This window comes from Mercenaria mercenaria, chromosome 8 (genome assembly GCF_021730395.1).
Source record: "Mercenaria mercenaria strain notata chromosome 8, MADL_Memer_1, whole genome shotgun sequence".
In the NCBI taxonomy this organism is placed as follows: Eukaryota; Metazoa; Mollusca; class Bivalvia; order Venerida; family Veneridae; genus Mercenaria; species Mercenaria mercenaria.
Window position 1 is genome coordinate 15,392,796 of NC_069368.1, and position 20,922 is coordinate 15,413,717.

Sequence of the window (20,922 nt, forward strand, 5' to 3'; positions counted from 1 at the left end):
CGTTCCACTATTTGGGACCAACGACGGCCATAGATCTGTCTGCTAGTTTTGTTCGCCGTCTAGGGATTTTATAGTGTCACTTTGTGAGCGTAGTCTGTACCGTTGTCGAGTAGGTACAAACATTTCCCTCAGATATACTGGAGCTGTACCATTGATGACACGGAAGACTATTACTAGGACTTTGAACATGACTCTAGCCTTAACTGGAAGCCAATGTAATTCTTTCAGAAGTTAAGCACTTGGATGGTCATAGGAATCATTCATTACTACTCTAGCGGCATGATTTTGGACTCGCTGTAGTTTGTTGATTTGGTAGGCTGGAATTTCGGTAAATAAACTGTTGCAGAAAGCAATGTGGGAGTGAACCAATCCATGCACTAATGATTCAGTTGACTTTTGTGTGAGATGTTTCCGTATAGCCCTAAGGTTTCATAACTGCACATGAGCTTTCTGACACTTTTTCTGGATGTGATGGTCAAAGTTGATGTATTGGTCATAGTTACACCCAGGTCTCTGACATGATCGACGCATTTTACGTCACACCCACCAACGATTACACTTGTGATGTTCAATTTCGCTAACTGTTGTCTGGTTCCATACATAATTATTTCAGTTTTAGACTGAATCATTTTCAGTTTGAAGGTTGTCATCCATTTTATGCTTTTCATTTAGACAACTGTCGAGTTGTTGAAGAACAGTTGTCTCATTTTGAGAATTTCTTGCTTGAATTTTTAACGCAATTTTGTGGTCATCCGCGTATCCATAGAGATCGGCTGGATATTTCTGCACCACTCGGTTGAGAGCCGATATATACAGGGTAAAAATCAACGGTAGGCACAAGAACCCTGGGGGACACCAAACCTCAGTGGCTCCGTGTCAGATGCTGACTGTTCGACTAAAACTTTCGTTGTTCTGTTCGTGAGATAAGATTCTATCCATTTCAAGGGAGTGCTATGTATATTAAATTCATCTTGAAGGATTTGAATCAGTATCGGGATATCAATGGTATCGAACGCTGCACTCAAGTCGATCATGACCACGATTGTTGCTTGATTTTTATCTATGGTTTCCAAAAGATCATTATACATTTTGACCATTGCTGTTTCAACCCCATGATATTTTCTATAGGTACTTTGGTAAGCTGGGAGGAGATTGTTAGCTTCAATATGCTTATTGATTTGGTTTAGTGTAGCTTTTTCAAGAATTTTAGAGAGGAATGTTAAATTTGACACCGGGCGATAGTTTTGCAGTTCAAGTGGGAGACCTTTCTTCTTCAACAAGGGTTTTATCTCAGCACTTTTCCATTCCTCAGGGAACACACCAGATAGCAGTGATCGATTTACAATTTCTGTCACATCGGGAGCGGTGTTGTGAAAAATGCTCCTTTAATTTTTTAGTTGGAATCATATCAAGTTCACAAGTTGTAGATTTTGATGCATATACAAGTTTCAAATATCGTTGTCGGAAAGTGGTTTGAACGCAGTAAATGTATTCATAATCACAGGTGGATTCGAATAGGCAGAATTACCATTGCTGGGTGTTTCGATTGGTATATTGTCAAGATCATTTCTCAACTTGATTATTTTATCGGCAAAGTATCGTAGGAAGTCAAAGATACTGCACTTGTGTGTAATGGGAGCGGATTGTCCTTCGACCTTCCCAGTAAATCTGATGTAACAACATATAGCTTTTTGATGTTGCCTTCTACTTCTCCAATCTTGTTTTGGTAGTACTCATCCTTTGCCCTAGAAAGTTCAGCACTATATATGTTTCTTACACCACTATATACTTTCTTTGACAGGTCAGATTTGTCATTCATAAAAGTTTTCTCTATTGATCGTTTGTATTGTTTCAACTGTTTTGAACAATGTCTGACGTGATTCTAGTGAACTCAGACACAAGATCATTGACATTGGACGAGTTCACTACAATGTTGTTTAATTGTCCTAATTCTGCTTGTAATATGTCACTGGATACAGATTTCCAATTTCGAGAGTACCATGAATAATGTTAGCATGAACTAGATATATATATATATGCGATAGTTCTCAATGTTATATGAGTAATTCAAAACCTTAGAACATTGCTTCGAAAGTAGGGTAAAAATTGCACATTGATACTTGTACATGTTTTACAGTCAAACTGTCTGTATGGCCAAACTCTTAAACAAAACTTTACATTCTTAAAGGAATTTATGCAGCAGCTGTTCAATACTATATTTGTGCAGGAATACAACATTTTCCTTGTTTTTTTTTTTCTCTTTTCTCCCCTGGACACTTTAACATAAGTTAACCTTTAGTCGGCATTGCCTTTGCGACCAGTGCAGACCAAGATTAGGCTGATCATGGTCTGCACTGGTCGCTATTCAGTCAGTAAATTTTCAGTGAACACCCTTCGAATAATAAATGGTATTGTCCAAATTGAATGATGGACAAGTTCATAATAGAAATTTAGCAGGGTAAGGGTTAATTTCAGACAGTTTTACTTCCATGTCTCTAAGTTCCACCGTATAAATATTACCCATATAATAATATCAGTTTATTACTTGAACATTAGCTTCTTCACCACATGTAGAGCTTATCGGCCTTAGATTATTCAACAGACAGCTTAATCGCTAATATAATATTTGATTCCAAATCCCGAAATTCCGAGTTTCAGTCATCGCTAGACTATTTGCCAAACACTTTGTTGTTTTGTTATTGCGACTTAAATATAAGGATAAAACAAGCAAGGAAACAAACAAATAAAGGAAATAGAATATACGCATAGTGCACGGACAGTATCTGTTAAGTGGTTATTGTAAAGGTTTCTTCTATTTTTAGCACTGGTGGTACCTAGAAAGGGGCTGAACAAACTTGAGAGAGGTCCATGCAATGACGCTACAGGCCAAGTTCAATGACAAATTGTCAGGCAGTTCACGCGGAGTCGTTTAAGGGCTTTCCTGTTTTTAGGCCTGGCGGTCCATAAAAGGCCAAGTGAAACCATTTGCGGAAATTTGAATGAGAATCATGCAAGGATGCTACAGACCAAGTTTGGTGACGATCCGTCAATTTGTTTAAGAGGAAGATCGTTCAAAACGGTTGTTTTTTTTCTATTTCAGCTCTGGTGTGTCCTAGAAGAACCCCAGCGGAACCATTTGATCAAATCTAAAAATGTCTATAAAACGATGCTAGTCACCAAGTTTGGTGAAGATCTATTTCGTGATTCAGGAGATGAGGTCGTTTAAAAGGATTTAGCTCACAGTATTTTTTTTTCAAATTCAAAATTTGTTTTACAGTCAAATTGATCGATTTGAATGTGAAAAGTTAACCTAAGTTCTATTAAGTGTCGAATCAAACAGGATCATTGTGATAAGTATACATGTCACACGTCAGATGCCACCAATCAAAGAAAACAACAAATTCACAGAAGGGGAAGCTTTCTGGAATCATACATTTAAAAGCTATATTCGTAATTCATTCGCGTAAGTTACAGTTTGAATGAATATTCTATCCCAGTCTCACAAAAATACCCATGTTGCAGCAGTTTTACAGAACTATTTGCTAAAATGTGATGTGTGCATATATTAGGGTACAAAGCATTTCATGTCAAGAAGCCACCCCGCTCACTCACATCTAAAATGGGTGAATCTACACAAATATGTATCCGTGCGTACCAGATAATTTGTCCTCATTTAAAGCTAGATCCTGAGAAATGCACAAGGATAAACGAATCTTCAATTACCATCATGGAAAATGTTATGGTCACACAAAAGAAACTACCCAACTAACTTCAAATACAATATCTAGAAGTGAAAACAGGATGCTATGTTGACATAAGATGATCACATAAGCCTACTTATAGAAGTGGAGTGGGGTCAGACAAATTTAGTAATTTCCTGTATTAGTATTTCAGCATATGGTCAGAAATGGTCTCATGGACATGAAAGGTAAAAGGTACAATTTCCTTTGCATTTCGTATTAAATATTGTAACTGACTGAAAACGAAAATAAGCCGCTTTCTCAATATCTGATTCATCTGTTAAAAGCAACACGATCTTTGGCCTATCTAACTGATGGTTCATCAAATCAGAAAATAAACTGAAAAGTAACGCATACCTTTTTAATATCACAATTATTAAACGTAAGTTTAAGATAAATCAATAACACGAAAGAAAATGGGTGTTGATCGAACACACCAGATAAATAAGGTGGCAGGGGAGTGCAGATTTGCGAATTCCACATTGACGTGTGGGTACCAGTGTTGAAATATCCATAGAAATCTCGTTTTTGCTTATTTCTCTTTGAAACTACTATGGACATTGCAGATACTATAGACTACATAAAGACACTCTCCGTCCTATGCACTGTCGCTTCCGTGCCAGATGTAGTGAAATTGGCCAAATCACCCAATTTTATAGACCAAATTGCCTAACCGGCCTCACTTTGAACTTGCCATTCATCCATTTTGTATTTTAAATCCAATTTGTAGCATTTATGTATAGTGCGAACATAGATGCATACCAGGTGGTGTGGAATGTGTCTCCAACCACACTTATTTCCCTAATTTTCACTTGAAAAAAAGTGGATGGATAACACGAGCGTCTGGCCGACTTTTTGTTCTGATGTTTATTTTTAGCCTCAACGGAAGTACGGAGCTAGGAATTTTAAAATCACCCGCCATGTAGAATCATTAACCGTTCCTCATTCCCCAGATATATTAAAGAATTAATAATGATAAATAACCATTAAGATAGATATGCCTTTATATCTACCCTGTCCTGTTTATACAGAAAATCGACAGGGGCCAAACTACGAAACCGCTCCCCTGCCACCTAAAAAGCTGCTACATAAAAGTAGATAAAATAATTCCCGATGTTATTGCCCCTACTTGTTGGCTGGAAGACAGAAGTAAGGTCCAAAAAGCTTACTTTCTCACAAACGGCTAAAAAATAATAGTTAGGTAAATACTTTTCTCTGTTCAATATAACAGAAATACCTTATGTATAATTTACTGTTGACAGGAAAACTTATGTCAACAGAAAAAACAGGCCATGATATAGAGATAACGAATATGAATATGATATTGCATTATGATCACGATTCTGATTTTCAACTTGTAAAATTGCTATAGAAGAAATGAGATTTAGAAAACAAATGAAAGAAAACAACGTAAAAAATGTATGGACCAAGTAGAAACGGTATTATATTTCTTATAGTATTTTCATTTTATAATAAGTTGACTTTTAGTGAGATCGGTGCTGAATTGTAATATAGAAAGTTGCTCGTTAGGACTTTCGCACAAATAAGAATGTGTGTTTATAGCTCCGTTCCCAAGTTAATATTACTTCTTTTCAATATCTCGTGACTAATATTATGTGTTTGACCTTTAAAATGGAATTCAGCTAAATGAAAAGAAATTAACTGCTGACAGAGTCTAGTTTATTTATTTTCATGCACTAGTATAGTTTTAATTTTATTTAGTAGTGTGTCCTTTATATATGGAACGCCTTAGCTGTCATCTGATGTCGATATAGCACCATATTATGTACTTAAATTAGTGTATAAAGTACATCTCCATTCATGTGCAGCGATGTTTACGGTAAAAAATGATAAAGGCGCCGTAAATGCAGTTGAAATAACCGCTTGTAAATTCAAAAGATGTTCGCATACGGTATACAGATGAAAGTTCCACACTTATATATCTGAAAAGACCGCACATAAACTAACAAAACTGGAAAAAGCATCGCATATAAACTTAAAACACAGCACGGTACAAAGTTAAAAACATGACATATGAAGTTGAAAGCACCACATATACAATTGAATGCACCAAATATAGTTGGAAAAAACTGCAGACCGCAAATACAGATGGAATTGCCGCATATACCATAGAAAGCAGCACTTAATCTGTTGAAAAGACTAATTCACAGTTATAAACGAAATCAGATTCACCCCCATTTACATTGAGTTTTCTATATACATGTATAAGCAATGTATACATGGGTAAAAGTACTTCATATACCGAGATAAGTACCGTATAAAGTGCTAAATCAGACTCGGAAACCAGCCGGGGCTTACCATATTATTTATATAATATTGTTGCATCAAATGTACCTAGTGTCATTCATATCTTACGTACTGATACCTCTAATATATAGAAAACACCATTTATTTCATATACAATGGAGTCCATCAGGTTTGACTGCAATGCCAACGGCCCGGGTTCGAGTCCCGATTGCGGCTGATATCCCGGACTAGTGTCCAGTGCTTGGTGATTTACTTTAATTGGTACTGTATTCTGCAGTATCGGCCTGGATGCTGGGGACGTAATTATGACACCTGTCGTAGACTTGATATAAGTTGTTCCATCCTTTACAGGAGGGGAATTTCGTCAACTACCCACGTTAAACAAAATCCTTTATCTCTTTTTTAACAAAACAGTAGTGGTACTAGGAGTTTACATTGTATTCAGTATATTAAATATCTTCAAAAGTATTAAACACTAAAAAGTCAAACAAAAACTATAAGCCATTTCTAGTGAAGATATCTGTCAGTATGAAACTTGACTATCTAGAGTATATATTGATATAAATATCGTCACTTCGTTAACTGGAGATGTACATGTATAGGCCTATGATTTGATCAATAAAACATGTGAACGGTTGAAATGCAAAGGTACAATTAATGAAAATACTTTCGGTTAATCAAAAGTGTCTGAATAGGTGGATTTCTATCACGATCTTTCCTTGAACAAATTGCTGTATTCCACTACGTTACGGATAAAAAAAATTCTGATTCGAAGATTTGTGCGGAAACTACATTTATTCACAATTATATTCGTAAAATATCTCTTGTTCATTTTCTAATAGGACTTGCGTCTTCCACTTGAGTGTCGAATCAATTATTTTTTATGAGTTTCTAGGGGACTGACAGGAAACAAAGATTTTTTTGATTTTTTCTTAACTCTATCAGTCCAGTTATTTTCTTTTCTATTCAATTTGATTAATTATCATAGCTCTTTTATGCATATAGTTTACAACCATATACCCATTATTGATAACATTACACTGCTCACTCAAACTTTGTATCAAATTGCTTTTAAATCAAAGCGTATCTAAAAAAAACTTAAGTGAAAAGTGCAAAAATCAATTCCGTTTTTGTCACATAGTCAAAACGTACATGTGGCCGTTACACCGCGAAAACTGAGAACTATTCACTGCATCACTGTTGAAACAACTATAACACCGATAGTTGACAATATAAACAATATCTAAATCGCCGGAATTAAAGCAATGCTGTGCGCAAAATGTATGTAAATATTCATGAGGACATTATATTGTCGCTAGAACTGAAGAACGCTGAAGCAGTAATAACGCTTTTTCTCTGAGAAAAAAAAACTGCGGTAATTTGATGAAATAGTTTGAATTGATATAATTTTTATATAAGGAAATTAAGAGTAAAGACATAGCGTGTGTACATTTGAATTCAAATACAAACTGCATATCATTCTATGTGGGACTTAACACCTGTCGGTTGATGGAATTTTTCACACAACTTCGTATTATCTCTTCAAGTCTTTAGGGACATGTCCGCGTCCTTATCTACAGATCCTTATTGTCTTATTCGTTCGGATTTTTTAATGCGTCTTTGGATCTTAAAGAAAGAGTTTGAAAATTATTTTATAAAACATCTGTGTTAAGACCCTGGGGTTGATATGAGTTCAAAAATAGTGGCACTTTTTATATTGATAGCAATTCAAAATGTAGAATCACTAGAGTCTGAGAAAGACCATTTCACGAACACTTGGGCGGCCCACATCTTAGGAGGACCGGAAGTAGCTAAGCGCGTCGCAGAAGAACATGGATATGAAGTAGTCAGAAAGGTTTGTACTTTGATTTTTATACTTATTGATAGATACAGTCGTTTAGAGATCACACGAGAGGGTAGTTATCAGTGGTCATTTTTTGGTTCTTGGGTTTAGAAACACATTTGTATTATCAGTGTTGACAATGTCGATTGTGTAATACTATGGTGATATAATTTGCTCGTCTCTCACTTAGATGTTTTATCATAAGATTTTAATTTTATATGTAGAAAATCCTTATCAAATGTATCTAATTTGACTAAATATGTGAATGAACTGTGTACATAGAGCTCCATACACAATTAAATTTCATGTAGTCATTTGTTTAAAATGCCAGTTTTCTTTTTGTGTGATAGTACATATTCAAACTGTGTTTAGCTATACATTTGATAAGTTCAATTAGCACACAAAATGTTTATATACTCTTCTACGTTTATTTTATGTTTATATAAATACTGATAGGTACTTTTTCATTTTTTTTTAAATATGAAATTTGGGAATAATATAACTTTAACGTATAGACTCATTTTTTTCTCTGTTGATTAAAAAGGTACAAATATCCATGGCAATATTCTTGTAAGCCGCCACACATACATTTTTAATATTCACATAAAGAATGGTCGACTTGCATGTATTATATTATGAAATATATTTTTATTGCATGCATCATTACTTCCAGAAAAAGCCCGAGCTGTGTTCTCTGTTTTGACTTTTTTCTTCTTCTTTTTTGAAGAAAATATACGCAGTATTTTCTCCCTTCCATTAAGATAGTAATAACATAAGATAAATATAGTAATAACATACACGCAATATTTATGTATTTTGATTAAGGTATATATGGGAAAGATACCTTCATGCTGATTGTGTGTTGTTGTTGTTTTACAATATGTTGCATTCTGTGTAACTTTGCGGACGACAATTGCAAATGACAAGTATACCATATGTTTTATTTAATGTCTATTATAATTGTATTTTCTTTTGATCATGACCAATCTATCTGCTCGGGTTAAATACTTTGCTCGTGCGATGCACTTAATACAAAAGTAAGCCTAACATATTGAAGAAATCGACATCACCCATATAAACAACAAAATGAACCAAGCGCCGCGATTTTCCATTTATTGAAACACCATTTCTTTTTATTATATCAACAATAACAGCATCATTTGACAGAAGAAAAAAATCCTACTAAATAAACTGCAGATTAGAATATGAATAATATGATATTTTCTAGGACAAAATACATGTATTTATATATGAACAATCTGAAAGCTTGACATTTTCCCCGACCGTTTATCTACAAAGTAGTTACAAATTACTGAATATGAGCTGCGCCATGAGAAAATCAACATAGTGGGTTTGCGACCAGCATGGATCCAGACCAGCCTGCGCATCCGCGCAGTCTGGTCAGGCTCCATGCTGTTCGCTTTTAATGCCTATTGGAATTGAAGAAACTGTTAGCGAACAGCATGGATCCTGACCAGACTGCGCGGATGCGCAGGCTGGTCTGGATCCATGCTGGTCGCAAACCCACTATGTTGATTTTCTCATGGCACGGCTCATATAATGTGCCTTTCATGAATATGAGAGAAAGCAACGTTAATATTAAACCATCTGTCGTGAATGATATAAAGAAAAGATAAGAGAGAAATAGAATATTTAACACGCCAATAATTACAGCAATGTAATTTATGCATTGTAATATCACCTAAATATTAAATTGAATGTACGTCTCTTGATTTTTTAAATCATTTTTTGTTTGTTTGTTGTTGTTGTTGTTGTTGTTTTTTGGTGGTTGAGGGGGGGGTCGTTTTGTGCTAAACGCCGTTTTTCAACAGTATTTCAGATTCTTGAGTAAGTCTATGCAGCTTTTAAAACAGGTACTAATAAACTTTAAGTCGTCGTGCATTACACAAAAACACCACAACTTCTTATTATTGTAGCTTTTTATTCCCTTACACTTAATCTGCCAAAATCCAAATATTGAACTATTTGAAATGCGGGAACTGTTTTTCTAAAGTAAAACATCTTGTTTTTAAAAGATTTTCCGTCCTGAAACGGATCTCTGAACACATTTTCTGCACTTCATAATATAATATTTATACTATTCCCAAAACGTCGCATTTACACACTTAGGAAAGGACTTTTGTACATTATCTAAAACAGGTCCTATGAATAGTCTTCATTTACAAGGGAATTAACTTAAAGATATCGAGTGCCTATCTTTCACTAAATTATTTTATCTTTAGCTATTTACTTCTAATGTAGAAAAACCAAGCCAGATATATCTAACATTACTAAATATACACTCAGTTCCAAAAGAAAGTGTGCACTTAGTTTTCTGTTATTTTTTCTCGGTTATTTTCATGAAAACTTATAATGTTTGGTACCAAAATCTAAATCAGTTCGTAAACAAATTGGTGTGCATTTTAGATTTTGAGTTATACCTGAGAGTTAGTGTATGAAAAAATGTAACAAAAACGTCGGGGACTTTTTTGAATATTTAAACTTAAAAAGTGCACACATTCTTTTGGAATTGAGTATATAATTTAAATAACAGTATGTAGAGCTACATTCGTAACTGAATGCCATGCAGCAACAGCCGTCAAAACTACAATTTTGTAGATTCTGATTGTATGAAATTTGAGTCTAGTATACCTTTAAAGTCATTAGTAGGTCCCGCAACAGACTGCTGTCGGCTGGAGATTCTACTCAAAGAGTTATAAACTTTAAACGCAAACTTTCTAGTCTTTAACGTTGATTGTTTGTTTTAACCACTTAATATTTCTATGAAGAACATGTTATGTTTGATGTTTTTCGGTTACTTGAATCTCAAATTTCGTTATAGTTGAATGTTAAAAGGAACAGTTGATATATATCGCTTACAATACTTACTAAGCCGTTTAAAGAGAAAATGAAAGACGAGTATGGCACAAATATTCCCTCCGAACAATCAAAATCACTGAGTTCGCACATATTTATGTACACGTGTTTTTCATCCAAGGTCCGTTAATGGTAATGGTTTTGTGTAAGGCACCACGTTGACAATTCTATATATGCATTTATATTCCTATACAGATCATTGTCAAAATAGCAACACAAAGGCTTACGGAAGTGGACTAGTAACAATAGACGCCGTTTCCGTTACGTTACTCAGTTAAGAAAACGAAATTTCCTGTTAAGTCCGAAGGATGCCTTAGTAGTGTAGGAGAATACGTAATCACACGGAAATTGCCGATTGTCGTTACGGTTCCGCCAACTTAACCCTTACACTGCTAAATTTCTATAATGAACTTTTCCATCTTTCAGTTTGGACAGTACTACCATTAACTGTTAAAAGGGGTGCTTACCAAAAATATACTGACTGAATGGCGAACAGTGCAGACCATGATCAGACTGCATGGATGTGCAGGCTGATCATGATCTACACTGGTCGCAAATGCAGAACCAAACGTGATAAGGGTTAAGTATAGCCTTTTGGATCTCAAAACAATATAAGTTAGGCTGGTTTAATTTTGTCTTCCCAGAATTAATTAAAATAGAACGCCTTATACCTGCAATTTTACTGCTTTCATAAAACTGGAATGAAATCAGTATTAGTTTGTTTATCTTGAAAGTGTACACCGTTATAGACATTTTTAAGAAAGATGAGCATTCTGAGGTTTAATAATGAAAACCTCAGAACATACTAAAGTTATCATTAAAGAAGATCGTACAAAAGAAGAAGGTGGAACCGCTAATAAAAACTTTAAAACGAATAAAATTTAAAGAATTTAATTCAGTTTCATTCAAAGATATGCCTCAACCTTTCTAAAGGACATATTCCAAAAGTGTTTAAGTTTGTATGAAATTCGGAAACGTAGTCACCAAAAGATAAAATATCGGGAAGGTATGTCGACAAATATTTATCTGCCTTTTCTTTCATTTTGTCTATCGGTATATAGTCTATCGGTATATAGATACAAATAGGACACACACACACACGCACGCACGCACGCACGCACACACACAATATTACATATTGTGTCTTTAGACAATCGTACATGGAAAAATATAGTCTAAAATTAAATAGTTGACAATTAAAAGAGTTCACTTACAATTGTCTATCGGTATATAGATACATATAGGACAAACACACACACAATATTATATATTGTGTCTTTAGGCAATCGTACATGGCAAAGTATGGTCTAAACGTAAATATTTGACAATTAAAAACAGTTCACTTACTCTAAAATATGTATTTCTGCGCTATAGTAGCTTTAGGCATATCTAATACGCATGTATTTGAAGGTCAAGTTGCTTTTCTTTCATGCATTTGTATATTTTCAGTTTAAGTTCAATTAATTTGTAGCATTAAGGCTAAAAGTAAATCTACTTGCAAAAGCCAGGAGAAAGATACTTTTGCAATATAGAGTAAAAGTGTCAAATTTTGTAGTCTTTTTATCATACACACACAGTTTAAATTCAAAATTGTTCAAAGATATCCTTCCTAACAATTTCTTTACATGATGAAGCAGAATTTTACGACTTCCTTTGCCATATACTTATGGCAACTATTGTCAAACTGATAAAAATAAAAATAACAAAATATTCACATATAAGGAGATGTCCTCTATATATGCTTCAATTAGAGTATATGAACGACACGATTCGTCACCTCGGCACGGAAAATATCAGATTTTTACAATTTAGCGCGAACAAATCCATCAACTTCGTTATCAATATCAAATGTCAATAGTCTAGCACCGACGTGGCAATATGTAATTGTAATGTTTGGGTGTTTTTCATATCAGACTCCATTGTGCAACGCTACGTTCCATTTAGTGAGATGGCCTTCTTGTCTATTGAAAAGACATAAGCAATACTTGAAATAGCATTTTTGTATGGGTTAAACGATCCTGTTAAGGCCGCTCAGCCACAGCTCCCAGGTTTTCTCCTTGAAAAATATATGTATCGTTGGCAGGTTTTTTAACAACTCGGCAAATTTCATACAGCATCCGATATTTTTTTGTTATCAAACCTTTCTAACTAACATTCTCAACAATATTGAGAAAGTTTTTACACTAATTAGCTCATGTCGAAATAATTCTTAAAGGGTTCAGCAACTTGTTTACAAAGTTCGTGTTATACAGACTTTGACTATTCCATCTTCGGCATGATAACGCTGTTATCTTGTCATTTATGTATGTAACTGACACATTTTAGAAAACTGTTCTGGTTTATAATCCCAAAAGGTCGTTACAACTAAACCACCACTAGATAGGTCAAGTAAAATGTTGTCTACAAAATTTAGCGGGATTCCGCACTGCTAATTCAAATTATTGCCCACTGGACGGTGATAAATGCCATAGACATGTGTGTGTTTTTTGTCAGTATTCATTCAAAGGCGCTATCTTTTTACCTCATATATCAACATAATTGGAAAGTGAATAATATAAGTATCGTTGAAAATCATTGAAGTTAGATAGATATGAATACAGATATTGCATTATTTTGTTTTTGAATGATACAGTTTAGATAGTTTAAGGTCAACACGTTTGAGAATTGTTGTTTGTTTACGTAGTAAGAATTCATACTCAATTTATTCTGCAATTTTGGTACTTTTGTCGCCCCCTGTTTGTTTTATTTTTATACGCATAGATCTATAAGATAAATATTTTTCTCACATTTCACGGAGACGTAGGCTTTATGTAATTTTATGGATAAATGACGTGAAGTGAATTTGAATTAATTTCCTTATTGTTGTTCTGGAGTGTAATTACTTGTGCTTCTCTTTTTCCGTATCAATTTTGTCATGCATTTTTGTTTACAAACCATTGAGAGCGGAAATTACGCAAATTTAAATATCCTCTCATAAAAGTTTGAGAATCTAACTTCCCCTTTATCTTTACTTACACATTTCGTTTTACGTATCTTGAACATCTGGCAATATTTATATAGAATATTAAATCGTTACCCCAGCGCAAATAGTGGTTTAGCAGTGCACTTGGTCAATTTTTGCAAGGAGTTAATACTTTCATCCAATTGATTTATACTTACTCACATATGTATTAAATGAGATATTTTACAATAACATGAAGAGGGCTCAACAATCCATCAAGCTTCAATTGCCTTTTGTACAGCCCAAATAACTAGTTGCAGATGTCACTTTGGAGTGGCAGTGGACACAGAAGGAAAGTGCATTAGAGTGACGGTGCACATATGAAGACGAGGACATCGTTCATAGCTTAACCGATGTAAACAAAATCATTATGGTGGAATTGTTAGTGACCAGATAAGGTACGGAGCAGAGAGACGTTTGAAATTATTCAAAAGTGAGTCATTGCAAGACGAATGCCGCTAGAGTGGTTGAAAAAAAAGTTTCCGGCGGAGGTAGAATGTAATACATTCCAAGCTCACCAACTATTGAGAGCTCTAAGGGCTAATCAAACACGATATGCAAGAAGAAAGCAATTTATAAGTGTGCAAGAGAGACCGAAGCAAGCTGTATCGCAGTGGATATGGAGAAAAATGATATGGGATCTGCCGTAACACTTTGTAAATAAAGAACCCTGTTCAAAATAGCAGAGTAGCTGAAGATAATGACATATCTTTGATGATAGGTTATTTTTCAATCCCCGTATGAAAGTGATATCATATACTGAAAAATTACTCCCATTCAAAGTTGAAAACCGACTCTAAGGGTCGTGACCAGTCTTAGAGGCAAACATACCATTGGTCAGTTTTGTTTTGAAATAATCAGGTTATGAGTCTCTTCGACTGACTTTATATATCAGTAAAGTCGCAAGTTAAATGCAAGCAGAAAATGTTTATAAAATGAACTGGCAATCCGTTATAAAAATGCAAATGGCTCACTGATTTGTATGTGTTTCTGATTAAAGACTCATAAATGGCATACTTTCCAATACAAATAAATTTCACAGGGATCGTTTCGACTAAGAATTATGTTCTCTGTGACTATTTGATAAACGACATTGTGTCTGAAATCATTAGTCCTCCACCTCTGATTCATGTGGGGAAGTTGACAGTTACTTGCGGAGAACAAGTTTGTACTGGTACAGAATCCAGGACCACTGGTTAGGTAAACTGCCCGCCGTTATATGACTGAAATACTGTTGAAAAACGGCGTTAAACCCAAATCAAACAAACAAACAAAGACTAAGAATTATGGCGAGGAAAGCCAAACGCAAAGAAAAACGTTGCGACCTGAAACAGCAGACCGATGTGCATGTTACGGAAAGGATTTTATAGCAGACAGTGAAGCACCTACTAGGTTCTTGAGATATTCGAAGTTCACTTAACATTCTCCTACAAATATTTCAACATCGGTAAAATATACAAATATTCAACATCATTCAATAACGTGATAAACATTTTATACGGAATCCAAACCAGAAAACACAATATCTTCAAAATGAAAATGAAAAGATGAGTCCTAGACAAGAAAAAGATTTGCTAGTTTCTCAGCTATACAAAGAGTCTGGAGAGTAAATGACTTTATATCTTTAAACTAAATACTGTTGTTACTATGATTATTGTTGTTAATTGTTGTTGTTAATGAAGGCAAAGAAGCAATTAAACGAACAATCTCATAGAATTGAAAATATTATGAATAAAATATGGTCATAAAATTGGTTTTATTTTCATCTTCCCAGATTTAATGAAAACTTTAAGCTATGAAATACTATCTTTATGTTTGTAATAATTCAGACTTTAATAATTTTAGAAATGGGAACCTGTTATTAGTTTGTTTGTCTTCAAATAATACCCCATTATAGTCACGAGAAGATCATTATGAACAGTTTGAGGAGTATGAGAGAGTACTAAGTCGTCGCACATGTTTATATTTTTCGCCAAAATAGAGACATTCATCTTATGTCAAGTTCTTTATTAGATTCTGTGCATTTCCCCCAAATATTTGTCACCACCGTATTATGTATATACTGAAATGTGGCATACATGCAAAGATCGTTTAACTTTTAATAAAATGTTTCAGACATCAGAAGTATCCTAAACCTTACTTTTTTAAACCATGTAGATCACTACGTTCCTTAAGGTATTAGATCACTAATAGAGAACCTCCTTTTTGAAGAGTATTTAATTCCTACCATAAACCTACTTTTACTGCAATTCTTAGGGGTGCGTAGGTTCAAGCCCTACTGGGACCAAATTGTTTTTTCTTTATTTTCCTTTTTTACTAGTAAGTTTTTACTTCTTTCAAGACTTATTATTGATGTTTTGTACAAAAATGGAAAAAGATGAATCTTATTAGCGATTTTTTGGTGTTCAAAGAGAATTTACTACTTAAACAGAAGGGGTAGAGTTACACATCTTTAAAAATATTGAGTTACGCACGGTGAAAGTTCTCTATTTTGCTTTCACTCTTAGATTATATATTGTGGAAGAAATTTAGGTAGGTTTTACGTCTTTTCTAAGGTAATTTTTAAATGGAGTAAGCAAAATTCAAAACAGAAACACATCATTTGACCTTATTTTTTCAATGTTGAAGTATGAATTCTGTCTCATTAAATCTGTTTACTTGAGACACCATAGAAAAAATGATATTAACATTTTTATTTTGTGTTTTATAATTGGTTACCAATAGTTTAATGTTTCTTCTGTTGAAATTAATGGTAAAATGAGTTCTCTGCAAACGTTTTAAATAGTGGCTATCACTTTGAAATTTGTCTCTACTTGTGCTTGAGGAGATACCGTAAGTTATTCAAAATTTATAAAAAACGGCACGGTAAAAGTTGTTTAAAATTTGCAAAATAGTGCAAAACACGGTTACCTTTCAGAATATACCAAGCAAAGGCCATTTTGTAAACATTACTATTAGTGACGTAATACCTTAATAACATGTGAAATAATTATGTACAACGCAAGTTAATGCATTTTGCAATACACCGGTAGTCCTTTGGTGAACTATTATATTAGGTGTCACTGGGTGTCACCATGTGACCATGACTTACTAGTAAGCAATGACAATGCCAGAAAGCTTGTAGATAAACAGTTTAGAATATATTTAAAATGTAATACCATGTTAAAAATTTGATCGGTGTATACCCATGCCCTGCATTATCCATAGGGTTATGAGTACAACAGTTATGTTCTTTTAAATAGTTATAGTCTTTTCTTCAACTATTTTTTTTATTTAAGCAAACTCGGAAAATTCTTTTTAAAAGCTCATTCAAGGCAAAGAAGGGACGTTCTAAGAATCCAGTATGAAAATGATTGAAATGTGATGTTATGATGAATGTTACATTTTTAGTATATTTGGACGTTTGTTTACAATAAATGTGATCGTTTATATCTAAATTCATTACAAACGCGTTTCTACGAATGTTTTTTTCCACGCATTAATGATATCGTTTTTTGTAGATTTTAGTATGTGATGACGTTGATGGTCAACATTTCCTAATAATTTATTCATTTAATGGCAGCAGTTATCAGTCCCTTGGTTATTTTGTTATGACAGTTTTTTCAATCTGGTAAAAATGAATAAATGTCAGAATGCTAAAGCTTCTGCAGTTCATGCTCCGCGAATTTCGCTATACCAATAAAACTAAGGATAAGGCTGCGTATTTGGAACATGGCTTTCCCTGATGGAAATTCATCCTCGTTGTTTTAAAGGTCATAATGATTTTGATTTCAACCGTTCCGAGTACCTGATAACCGCGGAAGTAGCCGGAATATTGGAAAAAATGCTCACTGTACTCACTAAAATGCAAAAAGGACCAAGCAAACCATTTTTAACTTAAAAACAAATAACACATAACAAAAATTGAATAATATATCTACATTTTTAGGGGTACCGTTTTGTTTTTACTATTTTCGGAAAATATCTCATTCTATCTGTTATATTTGAAGAAGTCATTTTGTCCCGCTTCCTACAGAGTCTGTATGAACTGAGGGGGGTCTGTTTAAAGACAAAAAGGACAAACCAAACATTAAAATATATATTTTTTAAATATTCATAAGATCCAGAAAAAAATAAACTTCAATTTGTGGGGTACCGGTTTTTGAATTTTTAAATAGGTCATTTTCTATTTAAGTAATTTTATTCTTCTTTGTTTATATAGACAAATTTATCAATTTTGCGTTAGGTCGATGTTACTAAAAGTTTGTAATGATGACTGGCAACGTGAGTTGTGGCAAATGTCATCTCACATATTTGACATACATTTGAATATTTTGAATCCATCCTTTTTTAGTATCTCCCTTAACCCTTATCCTGTTAAATTCTATAATGAATTTATCTATCTTTCAATTTGGACAGTAAAAGGGGTGCATACCGGAATGGCGAAGAGTGCAGGTCATGATCAGACTGCACGGATGTGCATGCTGATCATGATCTGCACTGGTCGCAAAGGCAGAATCAATCGTACCCAGCATGATAAGGGTTAATAGATCTGCTAGAATATATGCAAAGTAGTGTCATTAATCATGTAATTAGGCATATTCTCTGTTTGGACAGCTGCTTTAGTTAGCGGTTAATATACTATTTAACTGTGTTTTTTTTTCCCCATAATGGCACATTTAGTACCATTATCGCCCGAGGGCCATTATTAAACTAGGTGTGTCCTTACGGCTGGAACGCATACAAAAACCGTTTATTGATCTTTTTATTCTATACCGACTCTTTATTTTAAACTTTTTCCTATTTTCCACAACGTTGTGAAATTTCGGTCTGAAAACAATTTCAGAACCCTTTCACGCGCAATAATGACGCTGCTAGATTACGTCGTCGTCAGAACATACAAACGTTCCGGTTCAGGAATATGATTCCTGCACTTCAGACACAATGTGACCCTAATTATCATTTTCAACAGCTTTTAGATAGTTTTTATAGTAAAGTATGAAATGATAAGCGTTTATATATGGTAGGGATATGACTTCTTGCCATAATGGCGCACTTTGTGTCATGATGGCAAGGAGGCTCTCACCCATCTGTTTATTGACCTGGTTTAAAACCTGTTTGTTTTAAACCTATACTTCATTATCATGTTATTATCTTCATATTTAATATATCAGTACGTTTTTGCTTGCTTTTTCATTTTTGTCTAAATATCTATCAGCAACCTCTCAGATAGGAAGTATTCAGATTGCTGTATGACGTCGGCGTCAGAACGGGCAAATGTTCCGGTTAGCTGAGGCCATTATAATTATGGTGCTGAGGCACTCAGCGACGTCAACGGTGACGTTATTGGTCGGTTAGATTGGCTGTTACTATTTATAGTAAGGTCTATAATAAATATTTTAACATAAGCTTTACAGCATTATGGAACTTTGAATACCTACACTTTTGTAGAATATGAATGCACGAGGAGTGGAACATTATGTCCATCCTTATTGTATACGAAAGTGAAAGATACGTTATCAGTAGTTGCACTGAAGTGTCCGTGTCACGATTTGAGTTTCGTTATATTGACAAGTAAGGAAAGCCGTCTGTTTACAGTATCGATATATCAACAGAGACAAGCACGTCAATGTTCTAAAACTTGATACATCTGTGTAATGTGGCATTTTCCTAGATACATCTGCAGTATATTTGTGATTTCAAGTTACCTTTTATAAGTACCGGTATGTTGAATTTCTGCTTGAAATACTAGTACGTTTAGTTTTTCTACCGGTTAATTTTCTCGTGCTAGTTTTTTTATCTTTATGATTTTTTCCAAAACAGTTATGTATTAATGATAATATTAACAATAGCAATAACAATAACAACAACAATGATAATAATAGATTCAATAAAACTTATTGCTTTTAATCAACATACATGTACACATGGAAGGAAAACTGATGACCCAAGAGAATCAAGAACAATTTAGTGAAATGTCATGTTCATAATAATATGGCTTTATTAATTTATTCAAAATAATTAATATCTGAGAATTGAGTTTCATTTTATAAAGTAGCACGGGTGTGGTGTCAGAGTGCTCTTTAATTAATAACACGAATCTACATGTGGTGTCACGATAGTAACGTAACATAACTATGGTAAGAGACTTTGAGAGGATTGTCACTACACTGTAAAATATTATTGAAGTATAAATTAAGATTCTGAACAGAAAAAGCCATACATAATACATACAGCTAAATATCATTCGGGCTCTTTTGGCTTTTGAGTGCGATCTTGAAGACAAAATTAGTGGACAGGTGTGCGTGTTTTCGGTCGAAATATGCATTAAACGGTCAAAAAAGTTAAACACTTTAATATTTCGAATGTAAATAAAGAAATAGTTAACCTTCCTGACCTCAGATTGTTTCAAAAAGTTCTATTTTGATCGTATATCGCCTATTTTGAAAGTTATTGACTAAAAAATCTATATCACTGGTATTTCAGCGATGCTATCTGACTGATTAAGAATACCAAAAGATTTAAATTAAAGTGGCATTATGCGCATCTTACAGCACGTAGTGTGTTTTTGGTGAATGTTTTATAAAAGCAAGTTTTCGGTTGCTGTGCATTTAAATGTGTTTAATTAACAATAATGCCGCATAAGTATTTGAAAGTGATGCTTTAGAAATGAAGAAATCGGACTTATAAAAAATAGTTCATTTCTTCAGTCTTGTACGCAATGATCTCCCTTACCTATAAGTAGAGATTTCTGAGGTTAAAGGGAAGCAACTCCTGGAAGCAGTTTGACTTTTCTTAAAAAGACTGCCCCAGTCAAAATAAGAAAAGTCATATTTAAAAAGTTATCATTTCGTAATGGTAACAGGAAGAGTTTGGTATACTGGGTTAAAAACTATAATTTCCTCCACCCTTTTTACACACATATCTATATGTGCTGTATTTTTACTTGAAAAATGCGCATAATTCCACTTTAACTTCCTGTTTACTGATTTTCATTTTCTTCCATAATTCATAGATAGATTTTGGTCATCAATTGTATTTGTCTTCCTGAGTTAGCACGAAACCCGCTAAAAGTGTGCCACGTAATTTCACAGAACACACCCTGGTTTGAAATATAAAAGGGGTAAATTAAAATTTCCATTAATATAAGATTAACTTAACATTTAATTAAACTTAAACTTTTATTTTGCAAAATGAAAATGGACACTACAAAT

At 34.0% G+C, this 20,922-nt stretch overlaps 1 protein-coding gene across 1 annotated transcript in view; it reads left to right on the forward strand.

The window, feature by feature from the left end:
- The first annotated feature begins 7,266 nt into the window (after window positions 1–7,266).
- LOC123523001 (neuroendocrine convertase 1-like) overlaps window positions 7,267–20,922 on the forward strand; it is a 126,226-nt gene continuing 112,570 nt past the window's right edge. Inside the window, exon 1 of the mRNA XM_053550353.1 lies at window positions 7,267–7,863. Within this exon, the coding sequence (XP_053406328.1) occupies window positions 7,696–7,863 (168 nt within the window). The 5' untranslated portion in view covers window positions 7,267–7,695. The remainder of the gene's footprint in view (window positions 7,864–20,922) is intronic.